Source organism: Ursus maritimus, unplaced genomic scaffold (genome assembly GCF_017311325.1).
Source record: "Ursus maritimus isolate PB19 unplaced genomic scaffold, ASM1731132v1 scaffold_12, whole genome shotgun sequence".
Taxonomy (NCBI): domain Eukaryota; kingdom Metazoa; phylum Chordata; class Mammalia; order Carnivora; family Ursidae; genus Ursus; species Ursus maritimus.
In genome coordinates this window covers 66,659,673-66,680,676 of record NW_024423564.1, presented here as the reverse complement: position 1 = coordinate 66,680,676, position 21,004 = coordinate 66,659,673, and the positions used below count along the sequence as shown (strand labels likewise).

Here is a 21,004-nt window from a genome sequence, read left to right as displayed (position 1 = left end):
TTGGTTTCTATAAAAATTGGGCAGTCAAATTAGAAATTAAGTTCAATTATTTTTAAAAAGAAAAAAAGTTACATTTTTAGAACCCAAGTTTGTGGCAAGGAATTAATATTTTTTAAATACTTTATTTATTTATTTATTTGAGAGAGAGGGAGAGAGCACAAGCAGGGGGATAAGAAGAGGGAGAGGGAGCAGCAGACTCCCCAGTGAGCAGGGAACCCAACTCAGGGCTTGATCCCAGGACCCTGGGATCATGACCTGAGCCAAAGGCAGACACTTAACCAACTGAGCCATCCAGGAGTCCCAGGAATTAATATTTGCTACATGCTTACTTATGATAGCACAAACATATATACACACACACACATAAAATTTCTGACATTGAGCAGTAAAATTCATTTCTGAGTTCTTGTAGCAGTCAAGGCAAGAAGAAAAAACTTTATATTGTATAATTAGAACATCAGCTCTTTAGGTGAGACAAACATTTTATTAAAATCTAAAAGTGACTAATCGTTATTAAAGCTTTGATCAGAGTTGAAAATTCGCAGTTATCAAAAATAATGTTAAAGAAATTATAAGTGTTTCGTTAATCCAACTTTTTCTTCCATAAATATTCAATAAAATTTTGAATAAAGACTTAAAAAGACAGTGAAGGTATTCCTGAAAAGCTAGAAGAATATAGTTTTCTGGTGACCTAAACTATATCAAGGATAACTTAAAATGACCAAAGATGGAGACAGTATACCTCAGTTATCTTTCTAATCCTCAGAACCTGTGACTATGTTTACTGCACTTGGTAAAAGGGAGTTTGCAGACGTGATTAAGTTAAGGATCTTGAGATGTGGAGATTATCCTAGATTATCCAGGTAGGCTCAATGTAATCACAAGGGCCTTTATAAAATGGAGGCAAAAAGGTCAGAGTTGGAGAAGATGTGAGGATAGAAGCAGAAGTCAGAAGCCGGCTTTGAGGACAGTGTGAGGGGCCACCAGAAAAGGAATGCACATGGCCTCTAGAAGCTGGAAAAGGGAATAAAATGGATTCTATACGAAAGCTTGCAGAAGGAACGCAGCCCTATCATCACTTTGATTTCAGCCTCACAGACCACTTCAGACTTCCGACGTCCAAAACTGGAAGACAATAAATTTGTATTGCTTGTAAGTCAACAGGTTTGTGGGAATTTGTCAGAGCAACACCAGAAACTAATACAGATTCAGTCATAATTCCCATTTTACAGATGGAATAATGATGTTTAGAGCCAGGACTTGAATGCAGATGTCTTATACCATAAACTGAGCTCACAACTATTATGTTGTGCCCTCTATAAACATATAGAGGTATAGTTGGCGTTTATTTTAAAATTGTATCATAGTTAATTTCCACCTATAGAATCAAGTGTTAAGGACAGATGAATGAATTCTATCAAAAGAAGTCAAGCCGGGGCGCCTGGGTGGCACAGCGGTTAGGTGTCTGCCTTCGGCTCAGGGCGTGATCCTGGCGTTATGGGATCGAGCCCCACATCAGGCTCCTCCGCTATGAGCCTGCTTCTTCCTCTCCCACTCCCCCTGCTTGTGTTCCCTCTCTCGCTGGCTGTCTCTATCTCTGTCGAATAAATAAATAAAATCTTTAAAAAAAAAAAAAAAAAAAAAAAAAGAAGTCAAGCCATTTTCTCAATAACTGTAATGATCTACAATGAATCTTGTACCTCCTGTTTCTCATGCGAGATAACTAAACAGACAGTATTAAAGGTGCCCATAGACAGGTTAAGGTTATGGTCAAAAAGTTGAGAAAAGGACAAATTAACTACTAGGGCAAGTTAAAATAACAGTAGTTTTAGGGGCACCTGGCTGGCTCAGTTAGTACAGCATACGTCTCTTGATCTCAGAGTCCTGAGTTCGAGCCCCAAGTTGGATGCAGAGTTTACTATAAAAACAATAGTTTCAGACCTACAGCATCAAAACCAGCACCCCAAAGTAACTTTTAAATGAGGTTATTAAATATTTGGCAAACTGGGGCGCCTGGGTGGCACAGCGGTTAAGCGTCTGCCTTCGGCTCAGGGCGTGATCCCAGCCTTATGGGATCGAGCCCCGCATCAGGCTCCTCAGCTATGAGCCTGCTTCTTCCTCTCCCACTCCCCCTGCTTGTGTTCCCTCTCTCGCTGGCTGTCTCTATCTCTGTCAAATAAATAAATAAAATCTTAAAAAAAAAAAAAAATATTTGGCAAACTATTAACTTCAATTAGTGGACCTCTACAATAATATGGAGAACATTCAACACTTCATCACTGTACTATAAATTCCATGAGGGAAGAAATCATGTCTGCAACTGTTTTTAATACCATCGTATCACCAGCCATTAGCACACTATCTGGCATGTAGTAGAATAAATGAGAAAGCTGGAATAGGGATCTGAAGGGTTAATTTTATGTGTCAACTTGGCTAGGCCATAGTAACCAGATATTTGGTCAATCATTATTCTAGATGTTTCTGTGAAGATATTTTTTGGGGGATGGGGGAAAGGGAGGGGAATGGGGCAGAGTGAGAGAGAAAGAGAATTTTAGGCAGACTCCATGCCTAGTGTGGAGCTTGATGTTGTGTTCATTCTCACAACCCTGAGACCAGGACCTGAGCCACAACTGCATGAGCCAATTCCATAAAACAAATCTTTCCCTCCCTCCCCCTTCCATCCTGCTGTTCCTGTTTCTCTGGAGAATGCTACTATAAAGGAATATCTTTTTTTACCAGAAAAGGTATATACAGACCCAAAGAGCCACAGCCATTATTTAATTAATCCCCAAGTGCTTTTTCTTTTTTTGGTAGAGAAGTTAAATTTTACAGGAGTTTCTCTGATAGGCCCAGGTTTAAAACTATAAGGAAGAGAACAGAACAGAAGGCAAACTGAACAAAAACAAGATGTTTCTTCCTAAGCAAGATAATTTCCTGACACTTTCCCCCCATGTAATAAAGCAACTCAAATGACAACCATATTAAAGTTGTCACTTCATTAAAATTATCATCTAACGGGGTGCCTGGGTGGCTCAGTCAGTTAAGCATCTGCCTTCAGCTCAGGGCATGATCCCAGGGTCCTGGCATAGAGTCCCACACAGGGCTCCCTGCTCAGCAGAGAGTCTGCTTCTCCCTCTGCCTGCTGATCCCCCTGCTTGTGCTCTCTCTCTCTGACAAATAAAATCTTAAAAAAAAAAAAAAAAATCATCCAACATCTGAGTATGAAGTAATGTATGTAAAGCAAGGACATCTTATGGTATCTAAGATAAACAATCAGTTTCAACAGATTAGGGAGTTACTTTATTATCGATCAAAAACTAGTGAATATAATTTAAAAAGTATACATGATAACATAAACATCTCTTACCTTTTAATTGAAAGATTCTTGGAAACCTTGTTGAAAAACTCTGTTTCTGCATTTTGGCTTTCAGCAGTCAGTTCAAAATGGATTGAATTCTTGTCAGAAGGTTCAACATTCTGAAATGAAGTAGGTTGTACTTTGAGAGCTGACTTAAATAAAAACACACGAGAATTCTATTTAGATGAAAAGTAGCTCAGAAACACTGGGAGGAGGGAGACATTTCCATTGCTGTAACTTTTTTTTAAATCATTTTTAAAATTGAGATATAAATGACACATCTCATTACATTAGTTTCAGGTATGCAACATAATGATTCAATGTTTGTATATACTGCAAAATGCTCACCACAATAAGTCTAGTTAACATCCATCACCACACAGAGTTATAATTCTTTCTCCTTGTGTTGAGAACTGTTAAGATCTACTGTCTTAGCAACTCTCGAAGATATTATGGTCACCATGCTATACATTACATCCTCATGTCTTATTTTATACCTTTTGACTCCCTCCACCCATCCTGCCCACCCCCAACCCTCCACCAATCTGTTTTCTGTATCTATGAGTTCAGTTTGATTGGGTTTTTTAGATTTCACCCATAAGTAAGATCATGTGGTGTTTGGCCTTCTCTGACTTCTTTCACTTAGCATAAGGCCCTCAAGGTCCATCCATGTTGTTACAAATGACAGGATTTCTTCTTTTTTATGACTAACATTCCACTGTGTGTGTGTGTGTGTGTGTGTGTGTGTGTATACTCACACACATACATACCATATTTTCTTTATCCATTCACCCATCAAAGGATACTTAGGTTGCTTCCATGTCTTGGCTATTGTAAACAGTGCTGCAGTCAACACGGGGGTACAAATATCTTTTCAAGTCTGTGCTTGAATTGTGTTTGCATTTCCTTTGGATAAATATCCAGAAGTGGAATTGCTCAAACATATGTTAGTTCTGTTTTTATGTAACCTTTTTAAAACTGTCCCATTTCCCTGCTACATAAATGAAAGTGAAAACTTAATTACCTGTATTATGTAACTCACTCAATAACCAGGGATTCAGTGAAAATAATAACTGTGAACTGAGGATGTGATCTAAAGAATAAGTGATATATGTCTCTAGAATGGAAATAAATTATTAGACCTCAATTAAGATAATTATATTTATAATTAAAATACAGAATTTTTAAAAAAACTTTTATTTCTTTAAGTAAGCTCTACATGCAACATGGGGCTTGAGCTTAGGACCCCGAGATCAAGAGTCACACACTCTTCCAAATGAGCCAGCCAGGCACCTTGAGAATTTTTTTATTATTAGTCTGAGACATAGGACAATTAATCATTTTACTAAAAAGTAGTCTTTGAATGTTTATACATAATGACACTTACGGTTTCAAATACCTACTTTTTCTGCGACTATCACCTGTGTATTTTTATGCGTTTTATGAGATATAGCAACAATCTATTCTGATTCCTAGGATTACACATGAACACTGACTTTCAAATGTGAGAAACCATTTGTTATATCCACACATTTAAAAAATAACAGGGCAAACAAAACACTAAGATCACAAATTAACTCTCAATAACATAAAATGATACAAACATATAAATTCTTAAAACTCTTCAAAGGCTTTAGAACAACATGGGTAATTTATTCCGTGGAAAAGCTCTGATCCTGTATTATAATTTGGTTCTGGAGACAGGATCTAAAATTTACAAAATGACATTAACCACAAATGAGTATTGTTAATACTCAGTAATAATTATAAACAAAACCTAATAGTTTGAGTTACTGTTTTAAAGGGTAAAGACCACTGGGTTTAAACTGCCAACACGTAACCTTAAACAGTCATTAATGTGCTAGGTAATCAAATCACTTACTTTGAAAAGATGTAAGGTTTCCTTGCTGGTTAGTAGCTGGAACTGAAGGTCAGATGACCTGCCATCACAGGGGAGGCATTCATAAAATTCAGGATCCTTATGTGTCACAGAATAGAGAACTATAATGAAATTTCCAGATTCTGAAAAAACCCTGGACAAAAAAATGCCATTTAATTAAAATTTACTGAGGATAGTAAGAGTATATTCTAACACCTCTACATAAATCTCTCAACCTAGTTAATAAACTATCTAAGCAGTCTAATTTTGGGAAGAAAACTAGGGAGCATGATGCCTGGGTGGCTCAGTCGGTTAAGCATCTGACTTTGGCTCAGGTGGTGATCTCAAGGTCCTGGGATCAGGTCTGCGTCGAGCTCCATGCTTGGTAGGGGGTTGCTTATCCCTCTCCTTCTGCTCCCTACTCCCCCAATGCACTCTGTCTCTCTCTCTCAAATAAAAAATTAAATCTTAAAAAAAAAGAAAAAAAGAAAAAACTAGGGAGCAAATATGCTTAATTTTTAGTGTTACTGATTTTTAATTTTTAAAATACATTTTATTATGAAATACATATTCCTGGTAAAAACTTCAAACAAAACAGGGATATATAAAACAAATGAAAACCACCCCACTCTCTGGTTTAGTGTATATAATTCCATAATTTTCTCCTCAGCATACAAAAACATTTTTTTTTAAGATTTTATTTATTCATTTGACAGAGACAGAGACGGCCAGCGAGAGAGAGAACACAAGCAGGGGGAGTGGGAGAGGAAGAAGCAGGCTCCCAGCGGAGAAGCCTGACGTGGGGCTCGATCCCAGAACACCAGGATCACGCCCTGAGCCGAAGGCAGATGCTTAACGACTGAGCCACCCAGGCGCCCCTACAAAAATATTTTATACAATCTAACAAAAATGGGGCCATACCATACATACTACAGTTGACCCTTGAACAACATGGGTTTGAACTGTGCAAGTCCACTTACACATGAATTTTTGTCAATAAATACAACACAGTACTATAAGTGTATTTACTCTTCCTTATGATTTTAATAACACTTTTTTCTCCAGCTTGCTTTATTGAAGAATACTTGTAATATTGTGAGAATATTTAAAGTATATAATACATATAACATACAAAATATGTGTTAACTAACCAGGTTATCTATAAGGCTTCTGGTCAACGGCAGGCTATTAGTATAAGTTTTTGGGGAATCAAGTTATATGCAGTTGTTTTTTTTTAAGTAAATGCTACGCCCAATGTGGGGCTTGAACGTATGACCCAGAGATCCCGACTGAGCCAGACAGGCACCGCTACATGCAGATTTCTGACTGAGCACCACACCACCTGCATTGTTCAAAGGTCAACTGTATTAGTAATTGCTATTTTTTATTTGACTGTCTTGGATTTCTTCCCATGTCCCTATTCTATATTATACTTCAGATCTCTTTATTCTTTTTTAGTGACTACCCAGTATTACAATTTAAAGATGTGCCGTTATTCACCCAGACTTCTAAAAGTGGGCATTTTAATAATTTACAATATTTCACTATTATAAGCATGGATAAACATTCATTTTATTATTCAATGAGTGGCTCAACAAATATTTGTAAAGTCATCAAGAATCCTTAAAACACATACTAAAACCAACTACAGATATCCCCTTTCCAAAAGTTCACATTAGGCCACTTCAGTTTTACAGAAGACCTATGTTAGAATCTGTTTTCACTACCTGAAAGAAATCCAAAGAGAATTTTTGCTTTTACAAAAAAAGGCAAAATCGAAAATAACGTTCAGCATTTGTGTTGCAAGAGCCATTATAGAGGTAGCAAGCACCAAAAGCTAGAGTAGCTCTGCCAGGCTCCTTCCTCAGGAACTACACTCAGCATCTCAGCATCAAGCAGCCATAGCTTTGAGTACTCACATGTCTGTGAGTATTGTGTTTCGTCTCAACTGATTTTGTGCGTCTATTAGCAAGACATGTCCTAAGGTATCAGAAAAGCCTAAGAGAGATTATTTTCTCAGTTTGGGACTACTCAAAAATTTTTCCATATAAATTAATGGTAGTTGCTCCTTTGCTTTATGTCATTTTGGCTTACAAAAGGTTTCATAGGAGCGCCTGCTCTTTCAGATGGGAAGGAGGGAAACTGTATTTAAAAATACTTTAAGAAAAAAAATTTTTTTTAATAAATAAAGGAGCATCTGGGTGGCTCAGTCGATTGAGCATCTGACTCTTGATTTCAGTTCAGGTTGTGATCTTGGGATTGTGAGATGGGGCCCTGCTTTGGGCTCAGGGCTCAGCATGGAGCCTGCTTGAGATTCTCTCTCTCCCTCTCCCTCTGCCCCTCCCCCAACACATGTGTGTGCATGTACTCTCTCTCTAATAAACAAGTAAAATCTTAACATAAATAAATAAAAATACTTTTAGTAGTTGTCTTTCCTTTGTAAAACACTGAATGAAAAATAATTGGGGGATACATTACACCATTAATAAAACAAAGCAGTGAGTGCTGTGGAGGCAGAATGCCTATTCTGCTCAATTCCTCTCTCTTGGGTCAGACAAGACCACTGTTCAGAATGTTGTAAAGTACCAACCTAAGCTATGCTAAGCAGTGCTGACTTCTCTCTTGTTCAAAGAGCTGCAGTAATTAAAGAGCTCAGGTATCAGAGAAATTGCCTAATGCTTCAGACTGAACATAGACTAACAGAGAGAGCTTCATAACCAATTTTACCTAGCTTTTACTGCCAAGAGGTAGTTAAAAGTAAGACCAGTCACTGATAATAAAACTTTGTACAATATGCTAAAATGAATATTTGTTTTATTGCAAATAAAACTATCTTGAAAAGTTGAAACAAAATGTAAAAAGGAGAACTGCAAAAAGCACCTGAAGAAAACACAAGAGATTTTTTATTTCAATAAATACTCCTAGAGCGGGCAATTCCTTTCTAAGACTGAAAAAGAAGACTGATAAATCTGACTTAAAAGTTAAGTCTGGGGGGCGCCTGGGTGGCACAGCGGGTAAGCGTCTGCCTTCGGCTCAGGGCGTGATCCCAGCGTTCTGGGATCGAGCCCCACATCAGGCTCTTCCACCATGAGCCTGCTTCTTCCTCTCCCACTCCCCCTGCTTGTGTTCCCTCTCTCGCTGGCTGTCTCTATCTCTGTCGAATAAATAAATAAAATCTTTAAAAATAAAAAAATTAAAAGTTAAGTCTGGGAAAAATATCATTAATCAAAGTTAAATGAAGTGGCAATCTGGGGGAAAAAACCTTTGCACACATTTTTGTATTTATACAATCTTTGCCATACATACACACACGTTTTTTATAAATGTACATTTCTATGTTTTACATATTATATATGTATAGAGAGAGTGAGAAAGAAATAGAGCTCTTACAAAGCAATGTGAAAAAGATGCATAATCCAATAGAATGGCCAGAGACATGAATGCGAAGATCCCAGAAGAGGTTATAAGACATCAGAAAAGACCATTTTTCATCCATCAGATTTGTAAAGATCAAAAGTTACTTCTCTGAGGTTTGCTACTTTCCCCTTCCCTCCTTCCTCTCAGGCATACTGGCCTCCCTGGTGTCTCTTGAAGATGCAAGGGGATCTTTCACCCACAGTCTTTGCACTTAATGTATCCTCTGCCTGGTACGCTGCCACAGCTGGCCACATGGCTTCCTTCCTCACCTCAAGACTTTGCCTCCCTGACCACCCTATTTAAAATTTCAACTCTTTTCAGTAGATCATACGACTCTCGATCTCGGGGTTGTGAGTTCTACCCCCACACTGGGTGTAGAGATTACTTAAAAAAAAAAAAAAAACAAACCTTGGGGCGCCTGGGTGGCTCAGTTGTTAAGCGCCTGCCTTCGGCTCAGGGCGTGATCCCAGCATTCTGGGATCGAGCCCCACATCAGGCTCCTCTGCTGGAAGCCTGCTTCTCCCTCTCCCATTCTCCCTGCTTGTGTTCCCTCTCTCGCTGGCTGTCTCTCTCTCTTTATCAAATAAATAAATAAAATCTTTAAAAAATAATAATAATAAATAAATAAAATAAATAACCTTAAAAAATAAAATTTCAACTCTTTACCTATCATTACCATCCAGACACACAATATCTACCTTCCCTGCTTATTTTTCTCCACAGCATTCATCATCTTATAAAATACTACTCATTTTACTTATTCTGTTTACTGCCTGTCTCTGCAGGGTCTTTGTTTACTGCTTATCCCCAATATCATGAACAGTGCTTGGTACACAGTAGTGCTCAATAAATATTTGTTCCACAGTGTTAGTGAGGGGATAGAGAAAACAGGCACTCTCAATGTTGGAATGATTATAAACTGGCAGTCTTTGACGGGCAATGTCTACAAAAATTTAAAATTACAAAAGAAAAAAACATTTTTTAATTACATACTCTTTGATATGCAAAACCACTTTTAGGAATTTATTCTACAAATATACTAGTATATATACATATGCGTCTGTATACAAAGATAAACACAAAATTGTCTGCAAAGGCAAAAGGACTAGTTTTTAAAATATAATATTCTTTCCTTTTTTTTTCTTTAAGATTTTATTTATTTACTTGTCAGAGAGACAGAGAAAGAAAGCATAAGCAGGGTGAGTGGCAGGCAGAGGGAGAAGCAGGCTCCCCGCTGAGCAAGGAGCCCCTTAGGCAGACGCTTAATTGACTGAGCCACCCAGGCATCCCAATACATATTACTTTCTATCCAACTGTCAAAAATGTGACTAAATTTGTATGTGTCAAGATGTAATGATCTCTAAGGTATAATGATACAGAGAAAAAAAGCAACATACAGAAAAGAACAGTATGCTCCTATTTGTGATAGGAGAGGATGATAGTTTGTCCACACATCGATATTTTAGTAAAGAAGCCCAAGATACTATTTAACATTTAATAGTAAATGTCCCTAGGGATAGGGTCTGGCTGGGGATACGGGGTAGAAGAGAAACTTATTTTTTTATTATATATCTTTACATATGTTTGATTTATTGCCATGGACTTGTGCTGCCTTTCCAACAAAGTTTTTTTAAAAAGTGTATTATAGGAGCACCTGGGTGGCTTAGTTAGTTGGGCATCTGCCTTTGGCTGAGGTCATGATCCCAGGGTCCTGGGATTGAGTCCTGCATCAGGCTCCCTGCTAGGCAGGGAGCCTGCTTCTCCCTCTCCCTCTGCCTGCCTCTCCCCCTGCTTGTGGGTGCATGCTCGGCTCTCTCTCTCTCTGTCAAGTAAATAAAATCTAAATTAAAAAAAAAGTGTATTATAGCTACCGAAGGTAGACACAAACAGACCTGGAAATTTTAAGAGATGAAAAAGCTAAGAGGGGAATGGTGGTATATCACATACAAAATAACAAAATTAAATGAGGAGTTGAGGTTAGAAAGTTTCTTTGCTAGTTCCAATGCTTGTGCTTCAGTTCCAGAAAGAAAATTAAATATCTCAAATATTTCTTACAGTACTAGTATTAGCACTGTGTAACTTAATAAAACATGCATAAGGCAACACATTTTCAATCACTTCACTGAAAATCAATCTCTTTGTTTATAAAATAGGATGCCTCAGTAGATGACCTCTAGGTTTTTCCCCCCACACCTAAAAAGTGTATCTTCTGTGTTATAGTACTATGGCTAGGCAAGTGAATTCCTTCACATGTGCAAATACACTGCAACCACACCTTTTTAATCCGGTTTTATTCCCATTTAATGTAAGATTTGTTTTTCTTACTGTGCATATTCTTCTGGTCTGAAAGTATTATAAAAGGTTAAGGCACTGCATGAATTTTAAACAAGACCAATAAAACACGAACAGGGAGAAGATCAAAATAAAATACAAAATATCACTTGCCTTTCTTGAATAGAAGAACTGAACATATATCGTAAGCAGCAAGCCCATACCTGAGGACTATAGATATGTATAATTCCAGATAGCCAACTAAAAGAAAAAATACAAATTAAAAGCTATAGTCACTTACAAATTAATCCTTAAGGAGCTTTAGATTACATCCTTCTCAAAGTAATATAGCAGAGATTCTTGGTATTCACCAGCAATACATTAAACAGCTCATAAATAAGAAATCTATGAACACTAGACCATGCTAATAATTACAAGGAATATAGATATATAGAGACAGAGCTTTCTCTCTGCCCTCTTCACCTGAGAGGACAAGAAAATGGTGGGAGACAAAATGGTTAACAACAGAGATAAAAGCAGGAATCAATTAGAATCAACTGGCCTGGACTAGGAAGAATGGGCTAAATTAGGGGAGAATGCTAACGCAGCCTAAAACTATAGAGTTATTGAGAGGATTAAATGCTGTAACATATATATGTAGCCCCAAACACCCAAGGCTCTTAATAGGCATTCACTTGGTATAACCCGTAGCCGATATCAGGACCATAGGAAACAGACTGTAAGATTTTGTGCCATGCAGAACATTTGTGCGTTCTCATTGTTTAACCGCACGTACCACCAGTCCCCTCCCTTCTATTATCCAAACTCTTCAAGGTCCAGCTCAAGTTTGCTTTCTTTAAGGAAATGTCCCCTATCATCCCTCTAATGAATACTAATAACGCTGTCTATATTGCTCATTTCATAATAAATCACATACTTATTATTTTTCTATTTGTGAATATACATATATTTTTATTGCCTCACCTTGATTATAAATTCCTTGGAGAGCTTTAAATTGCAACACATATGCATAGGGTAAGCACTCAATAAATACTCAAAGAACATAAATTTCTGACTGAATAATCTGTCTAAATGTCATTAACCACAAACTCTAAAGAGAAAGCCATTAACACCAAAGGGAATTACTGTAAAACTGCCTGGCAGTGTAAAGTGTTATTCTGAGCCCTGTGTTCTTCAAGGTGCTTTAAGGACAGGGGGTACTGATGAAGGTTAAAGAAACAGGGCTCTAAGGTTTCAACTTCAACCAGAAGAATTCAACTTTATATATTTTATTTATTGGAGTTCTTCCTAAGATTGGACAAAATCTGGTTTTAAATGATTCTGCTATGAAAATAAGAACGTGAATCACTGGCCTTTGTGGCTTTATAAGGTGATCTAAGTATTAAGTATATATTCATAGTACAACTAATTAACATGCTTACTATATACATTCGAATACATATGTGGCTGAAAAGGTTTTCATATATAATACAATACTTACATTCCCACTAATGGTAGAGAACAAACCTTGGGATCTGACTCCAGCAAAAGTAACAATTTGCGTGTTTCATCCATGGTAAGATATCTAAACAGAAAACGTTCATGTAAAAAACAATTAGAAGTATGTACTTTTTACCTAAAAGATATAATCTGAGAGCTTGAATAAGCATATCTGAGGCAGGAAAGATGACTCAAATGAATGTTCTCGCTCTCTCTCTCTCTCTCTCTCACACACACACACACAAACACACACAAATAGTTCAAAATGTACAAAAAGAATCCCAAAAGAGGAAGAGATTGAAGAGATTTAATATCTTAAAATTTCTATTAAAATGGCCATTGAAGATCACAAACCTTTTTAAAAAGTTTTGCTCTAAAAGTATCCACTTATTTTAATCAGGAATGTTAAAATCAAGGCTGACTATTTGAGATTCAAATAGGTTTCCCAGGGAGAAGTGAATTTCCTGTTACTAGAAGTGCTCAAGCATCCAGGTGACTTGATAAGACTGCAACAGATGTGACTTCTCACTAATGAAGCTGAATTATGTGAAGTATATTCAATCTTCCACGCACTATATTCCTCCAACCACTATCAAAGAACGTTGGAACCATTATAATAGACCCCAAAATTCACTTTTTCTTAAAAGGACATTATCCCACATTTAAACTTTGTTATTAGATTTATTATTGACCGTTAAGTTTTTAAGTTTATTTTTTTAAGTAATCTCTAGCCCCAGTGGGGGGCTTGAACTCAAAAACCCAAGATCAAGAGTCACGTGCTCCATTGACTAAGCCAGCCAGGTGCCCCTATTATTGACAGTAACTTTTAAGAATATGAATAACTATAGAATTGTCAAGAGTTGCAGTGCCTGGATGGCTCAATCAGTTAAGTGTCGGACTCTTAATGTCATGTCAGGTCATGATCTTAAGGCTGTGAGACTGAGCCCCACATCGGGTTCTGCACTAGGCATGGAGCCTGCTTAAGATTCTCTCCCTCCCTCTCCCTCTGCCCCTCATACTCCCACCCCCCCAACTGCTATGCTCTCACTCTCTCTCTCTCTCAAAAAAAAAGAAAAAGAAAGAGTTAATTTCATCATTATGGCTTTAAAACACAAAAATAAAAATGATGCTATTAGTGATATAAAGTCTTGATAGTTCCCCTGAGGATACATTTTATTGCTATAATAACCCTAAAACACAAAGATAATGAATTTATCAGGCCACATGACAAGATGATTAAGCCCGAGTTGGCAGGGAGATTTATGGATCAATAATGATACTTGGGGCCGCCTGGCTGGCTCAGCTGACAGAACGTGCAATTCTTGATCTCAAGGTTGTGGGTTCAAGCCCATGTTCGGTGTAGAGATTACTTAAAAATAATACCTTAGGGGAAAAAAAAATGACACTTGGGGCACCTGGCTGGCTCAGTCAGAAGAGCACTTGACTCTTGATCTCAAAATTGAGATAGAGTTCCACATTGGGTGTAGAGATTACTTAAGATAAAAAAAAAAAAACAAAAAAAACAAAAAAAAAACAACTTAAAAAAAAATGACACTTACACCTGCTCTGAAAGCTCTTTTGCCTTGACCATCTGATAAATTCCTATTCTTTAAAAGAACTAGCTCAGGCTTTCCATGATTTTCCCAGGCAATTTGGACACACCTTCTTGCTTTCCCTGCACTGTATAAAACCCCCATTATATTTATCTGCATCATGTTTAGGCATTAATATACTTAACAGACAATAAATATGGTTTTTATCTATTTAATTTCAGTGTCTAACACAATACCTATTCTATAATGGATCCTAAAAAATATCAGGGTAAATAAATGAAAGGAAAAGGAAAAATGGTCAAAGAAAAGGACAGATGTCACAACTTAAATAATTCTAGAGAAGAAGGAGCAAGGAAAATAGGTAATTAAATAGAATATTGAACATGCTGGGTTACTACTAGTATGCCAAGGGTCACAGAAGGAAAATTCAAAGAAAGATAAATTCATGCTTCACTAGTAGATGGGCATAGGTACTAAGAAAACCTAATTTTTTGGTTAATTTTAACAAAAATTCCCATGTCCCAACTGAGAAGCACTTATTACTCCTAGAGACTTAAATGTTTCACTTAATTCAAACTCTTGATCACTATGACCTTTGACCATACCATGATATTATATTAGAACACACACTTTTTCCTTTGTACCATTCCAACCAGAAAGTTGTTCCAGTCAGCATGTGGGACTCAAAAATAGGACTTCTCTAGCTATTCCAGGGGCCCTCTGAAAAGAAAACCCTCTCTTTTTCTTTTCCTCTTTTGAAGTGGCATTTTTAGAGGACTATACTTGCAGTCGAGTGTATCTTGGCAAACATTTTCAGCTCTAGAGACCTAACAGGAACTAGGGTGGAGTCAGTGGGAAAGGAAGCCAGAAGTGAATTGCTTAGACTTTAAAGCAGAGGGTGCTTACATTGTCTAACCTAGCTCAGTAGACAATAGATAAAGAAAGTGTATGAGGATTCAGGGAAGCAGCCCTGCTGAGGGTCAGAAAGCATGCGATTTGGCTTACATTTCCTAAGAAACTAAGTGGTGACAGAAAGCTGGAGAGGATGCTGCTCCAGCTATGTGGGGAAACTCCACCCTCAAGTGGTTGACTATTTGGTAAGCAAGAATACTACAAATTTTTATTTAGCTATCTCCTTTCTCTCTCTGCAGTGCTCATTATTCACAATTAAAACTGCAAGTAATAAAAAAATTTTTCAGCCTCTGTTAGGCTCATAGATTATAGTCCAAAAAAAAAAAAAAGACAACGACCCAAACCTAGGCAAAATACAAAGGGCAAAATGACATAGAGGATAATGTCTCTTAATTTCAAATAATAAAATACAACCAATTTTTAATATAAATTTTATTTTATTTATTTTTAAAGATTTTATTTATTTATTCGACAGAGACAGAGACAGCCAGCGAGAGAGGGAACACAAGCAGGGGGAGTGGGAGAGGAAGAAGCAGGCTCATAGCGGAGGAGCCTGATGTGGGGCTCGATCCCAGAACGCCGGGATCACGCCCTGAGCCGAAGGCAGACGCTTAACCGCTGTGCCACCCAGGTGCCCCTTATTATAAATTTTACCATTAATTTTTCTTGGGATGATAGGGACAACTCTGAACTATATTCAGCAAAATTTAACAACTTCATTTTTTACCTTCCTTGGTTATTTATCTAGCCACCACAGATCTCTGGCATACAAACTGAATGCACAAATATTTCATATGATGTGGATACCATGAAAATATACTAATGTAACCAATATTTAAAATTAATTTATCTCTTACTTACCCATATTTATAGGTACCTTGAACTTGAGAAATATTCAGATTACTACTTAAGTTCCTTGCCAGAGCTGTTGGAATAATGGGGATGGGCTTCACAGGTGTGCACTTAAAGGTATTTGCCAGAGTTACTGCTGCCCAATGCAAATCCAAATCCACAATGTCTGAACTTTCCCTGGAAGTGATATGAGCTCTTAGGGAAAGCAGTTTACCACAATCCAAGGAATCTTTGCTACACACATGGTGCTGCAGAGCCTGAGGAATCAATATTATATAATTATTTTAAAACTTTGAAATCTGTCCATGTCTCTAAACGTTTTGCTTCATACTGACATACCTTGATCTGACAAAATTAAACAATTTGATTTGTAACATTTCAATTCTCTCATTTCTTCCATGCGACCAAAAGGTTACATGAATAACTATGTCAAAGCGAGTAAGATTTACTGTACCAAGCTCCGTTACATATTGCCACCTTAGATGTCCCAGCAGCATTTCAAATTGTTATTAAAGAATGTTATTTCCAATAAACATTTATCACATGAAAAAAAACAGATGTAAACTAACTCCAACTCAACTAAGAAAATCTAAAGTCCTGGGGCGCCTGAGTGGCTCAGTCATTAAGCATCTGCCTTTGGCTCAGGTCATGATCCCAGCGTTCTGGGATCGAGCCCCGCATCAGGCTCCCTGCTCGGCAGGAAGTCTGCTTCTCCCTCTACCACTCCCCCTGCTTGTGTTCCCTCTCTCTCTGCCTCTCTCTCTGTCAAATAAATAAATAAAATCTTAAAAAAAAAAAAAAGAAAGAAAGAAAATCTACATTCCATTCTTAATTATTTTTCTTATTAACACAAATCGTCAAGTCAGTTCTTCCTGCATAGTTGCTCAGGCCCACTGTGTCCTTCCTAGCCATTCTGCCACCACTCTACTCCAGGCTAATACACCTTCTCTAAAACCCACCTGACTACTGACTTGGCCTACCTACTCTCTCTGACTTCAGTCAGGCTGCCCTATTAGATTACCTATCCTTGATTTAATAGTATTTCCTCTTTTCAGAAACTTTCAATGACTCTACATAGCCCATATGACAAAGTTCAAATGCCTTAGCCTGGCAGACAAAGATCTCTACAATCTGGCCAAACTAATGGTCCAGTCTGATTGCCCACAAAAAGCAGCAAAAATCTACACCCTTAATATCACCCTGAGGACATCCTGCACTTTGTTATCTTGGTCATACTGCCTCCCCTTCTGGAATGCTATCCATATTACCTCCCTAGAATCTCTGCCTTCAGAAACCACATTCAATTGTATTTTAGCAACAATCATTCAATCAGAAATTATTATGAATACTTGTTAAATATGGGTTCATTGAAATACAACATAGTACACATAACGTGATTCTTGTGTTCAATTAAGAATAATCAAGTTATCAATAAATCTCACCTTAAAAGCTGAACTGAAGTCATCTGCGTCATGAACTATTATTTCTTTTGAACAAACTCCATGAGTATGAATTTTGCATGGAATCACAAAGTCCCCAGGAAGAGAAGCCGTAGGGGTTCTTTCTAAGCATTCAGATACTTCTCTACCAGGATCAAAACGATCTATTGTCAATGTCATACTTTCTTCATCTGAAGAACAAAAATAGCAGTTATTATACAGCATGACAAAAATTTGAAATCAATCAAGCAAGCCTACAATTATAGCAAAGCATTTTGTTCATACTAAGTATGAACACTAAGAGTACACTAAGCTCTTATTTTAAAAAATGGCTTGCATGTATATTCTTCCACCTGACCTGTGAAGTCTGTGAGGGGTAGTGTCAACTTTTACTTACCCTTATAAACTTTGGTATATTGCAAAGAAAATTAACAGAAAGCACACTACAATAATTGGCTGAATTCAAAACATAAATTCTATTATAGTTATAAAAATATCTTTTTAAAGTATATTACCTTCATCTACTGTGACAGAACCAAGTAAAAAGCAAGGCAGGTTTTTTTTATTCTGTTTAGCATGACGACAAGCAAGTCGGAGGGTCTTTTCAGTTACCACAAGCTTTGGATTTCTGAAAAATAACAAAAGTCTTTCATGAATATGGTAGATCTGATATCCTAAAAACCCTCCTGCCATGAAATGCTGCCTAAAATATAACACACATCTTTTAACATGTACAGAAAAATCATTGTTGAGAAATTCTAGGGTCAAAGATGGGGAGGAGGTGGGAGTGGGTAGGAAGAGCTGCCTGGAAACCAGAATTGCACTAAGTAGACACTGCAGTTATAGTTGTTCTCTGAGCATTTGCTTAATTTTAAGAACCAGAGCAAGGATCAAGAAACTGTGAGGCCAGCCTCCTGTTTCTATAAATGAGGTTTGATTGAAATACCACATCTGTTTGTTTACATACGGTCTGTGGACTTCAGATACTATTACTGAATGTAGAATATATAAAAAATATGATTAAAATGTGAAGTATATAAAAGGGACTCCAAAATATGAGCAAGGAAGTAGATACTATCAAAAAAAGATGAGGCAAATTTGAAAAAGAACCACAAAGAACTGCAGAAATAAAAATATAATCAATTACAAACTCAATATAATGAACTGGGGATAGGTACATGAATTTTTATTATCCTATAAACTCTGCACATATATTTTAAACAATCTTTCATATACATGGAATACTTCCACATTTAAAAAACCTAAACGTACAGATTAGATGGCAACTAAGTACACCTAAAGAGAAAATCAGTAGAGTTGAAGAAAAAATTACTCACATTGTAGCACAAAAAGATAACAGAAAATATAAAAGGTCAAGAGACATCAAGAAAAGAATGAACAAGTCTAAGAAATATTTCATTGAACTTCCATAGGACCATTGGAGTTTTTTAAAAAGATTTTATGTATTTATTTGAGAGAGACAGAGAGAGAGAGTATGAGCAGAGAGAGGGAGAAGGAGACTCCCTGCTGGGCAGGATGCCCGATGCGTGGCTCCATCCCAGGACCCTGAGATCATGACCAGAGCCGAAGGCAGATGCTTAACCAACTGAGCCACCCAGGCACCCCCACGAGACTCTTTTTTATCAATGATACTATCCTCCTCTGCCAACTAGTTTAGAACTTACTTTTTGACTTGTATCTCTCCTTTAGTTTGACTGAATCCATCATCAAATGCTATAAGTTATTTCTTTAAAATACCTTGTTTCATTCTTTCCTTTTGATCTTAATACTGCTACATTGCTCTAAACCCTTATAATAGCAACCATTTATTTGAATACCTCCTATGTTCCAGGCACCGTGCCAACTGCTGCTTTACAGAGCCTGTCTCATTTAATCCTTACAAGAGTGCTATGAAACAGGTATTGTTATTCCCATTTTCTAAATAAGGAAACGGATCCTTGCCTACTTTACTGAAGTTGCATAAATAAGAAGTGGTAGAATCAGGATTTGACCCCCCAGGCCGTCTGACTCCAGGTAAACAAACCAGTATGGCATAAATCGATGTTGCTTAGATTACAGAAAACCATCTCACAGCTAAGCTAACTCCAGGTTCTCCCCACTATGACCCATCCTTCTTAGAATTCTGCTTTCAACAAGTAACTCCCTTACACACAAAATTGCAGTGGATCTCTATTTTCTATTTCTTTAAGCCTAAGTTTTTATGTCTTTCTTTCAAGATCCTGCCCATAACCATATTTTATATTTCTTCTAAAATGATCTATCCACTCAAAATCAGTTCAATCTTCTCAATGTTTTACAAAGACAGCATGCTAAAGCACAATGAAATACCCTTTCAGTTTTTATTATATTTTGTCTCTTGAATTCCTACAATACTTAGAACTTAAGATTTGCAGAACATTTTAACTGTGAAATTAAGATTATTTCTCAAAAGCACAAAAGGGATAGTTTGTTTGAGGGGAGTTTCTGAATGGAAAAGTTAAAAAAAAAAAAGGAATTAGTCATAGTAATCAACTTTGCCTTACACATCCTTTTGATTCCTGTTTATACTGGTTTGATTTGAAAAGAGAAACATCTTATACCTGTAGTAATTGAGATGTAAGTAGATGAAATCTCCAACTGGGATTGGGTTCCAAAGTGCACATTTTGATGGAGGAAAGTAGAAAGGTACCATCCTGCTTGAAGGAAACCTTTAAAAAAAGTTTTTAAATCAAAGCACAATGAAAAGCATACTTAGCAGAAATTTTATAAGAAGCAGTTTAACATTAAATAATGGGGCTTTTCAAACTACTTATGTTAATTTTAAAGGAGCTTAGAAATATTTTTAAAAAGTTAAAAAAAAATCCTTATAACCTTACTATCAAGAAAATAAGCACTCAAAATTTACGTATAGCTTTTTCCTGTCCTTTTTTTCCTATGCATACATAAATTTATATACACACGTTTCTTAAAAAGAATGGGAAGGGGCGCCTGGCTGGCTCAGCTGGTAGAGCATGTGACCCCTGATCTCACGGTTGTGAGTTCAAGCCACACAGTGGGCATGGAGCCTACTTAAAAAGAAAAAAATAAATAAATAAATAAGAATCAGGAGTATCAATCCTATAATATCCTTATTAAGTAACAGAGAAATAGTATAAACCATGAAATTACATTTAAATTTAAAATTAAAATTCTGTCCCTCTAAACTAATTTCTAGATAACACCCAACAAAATTATGAAAAGCACAAAAACTTAATACAGTCTTCATTTTTCAGTGTTTCTAAACTTGGTATCTTGGGTCCTATCACTTCAGTTTAATTGGTAATGAAGCATCAAAAGGACAGCATTATAAGTAACTCCTTAGCAAAGACCCTAGAGACAGCATAAAGCAAGGTTTCAATGTTAAATCATACAGAACACCATCATAAAGTTTTTATTTTACGTAAGTGAGTAACATGAGAAAACCATAAGAAAAAAACAATGGAGAGAAAGAACTGAGGAAAAGATATCAGTCAGAGTCCCGTGTAATTAAAGCACGCAAGCTCTGACAGTGAGCTACCTATACCAGTGCATTTGTGGGCTAGTAGACTATTTAGTTGAACTAAAAGAATATTAATCATATCATGTATTAAGAATACCTCGTTCTAGATTTTACTTTCACATATCATCTAATGAAGCTTCTCAGCTACAAGACTAGCCCGTTTACTGATCACCTACTGTGTGCCAGGCATACCAGAAGGCACTTTACATACACAAGATTTCTCACTAAAACTTCCAGAAACACTTTATTATCCATTTTATCAATAACAAACTATAACTCTCCTAA

General features: G+C 36.8%; 1 protein-coding gene across 1 annotated transcript in view; it reads right to left on the bottom strand.

Annotated features, from left to right (window-relative positions):
* The window catches only part of STIL (STIL centriolar assembly protein), a 71,628-nt gene that overhangs the window by 46,214 nt on the left and 4,410 nt on the right, over positions 1-21,004 (bottom strand). The window contains exons 3-10 of the mRNA XM_008699233.2: positions 19,782-19,889; positions 17,697-17,809; positions 17,185-17,372; positions 15,752-15,999; positions 12,427-12,510; positions 11,100-11,186; positions 5,241-5,391; positions 3,368-3,477 (exon numbers count right to left, since the gene is read on the bottom strand). Coding sequence (XP_008697455.1) covers positions 3,368-3,477; positions 5,241-5,391; positions 11,100-11,186; positions 12,427-12,510; positions 15,752-15,999; positions 17,185-17,372; positions 17,697-17,809; positions 19,782-19,889 — 1,089 coding nt within the window. The remainder of the gene's footprint in view (positions 1-3,367; positions 3,478-5,240; positions 5,392-11,099; positions 11,187-12,426; positions 12,511-15,751; positions 16,000-17,184; positions 17,373-17,696; positions 17,810-19,781; positions 19,890-21,004) is intronic.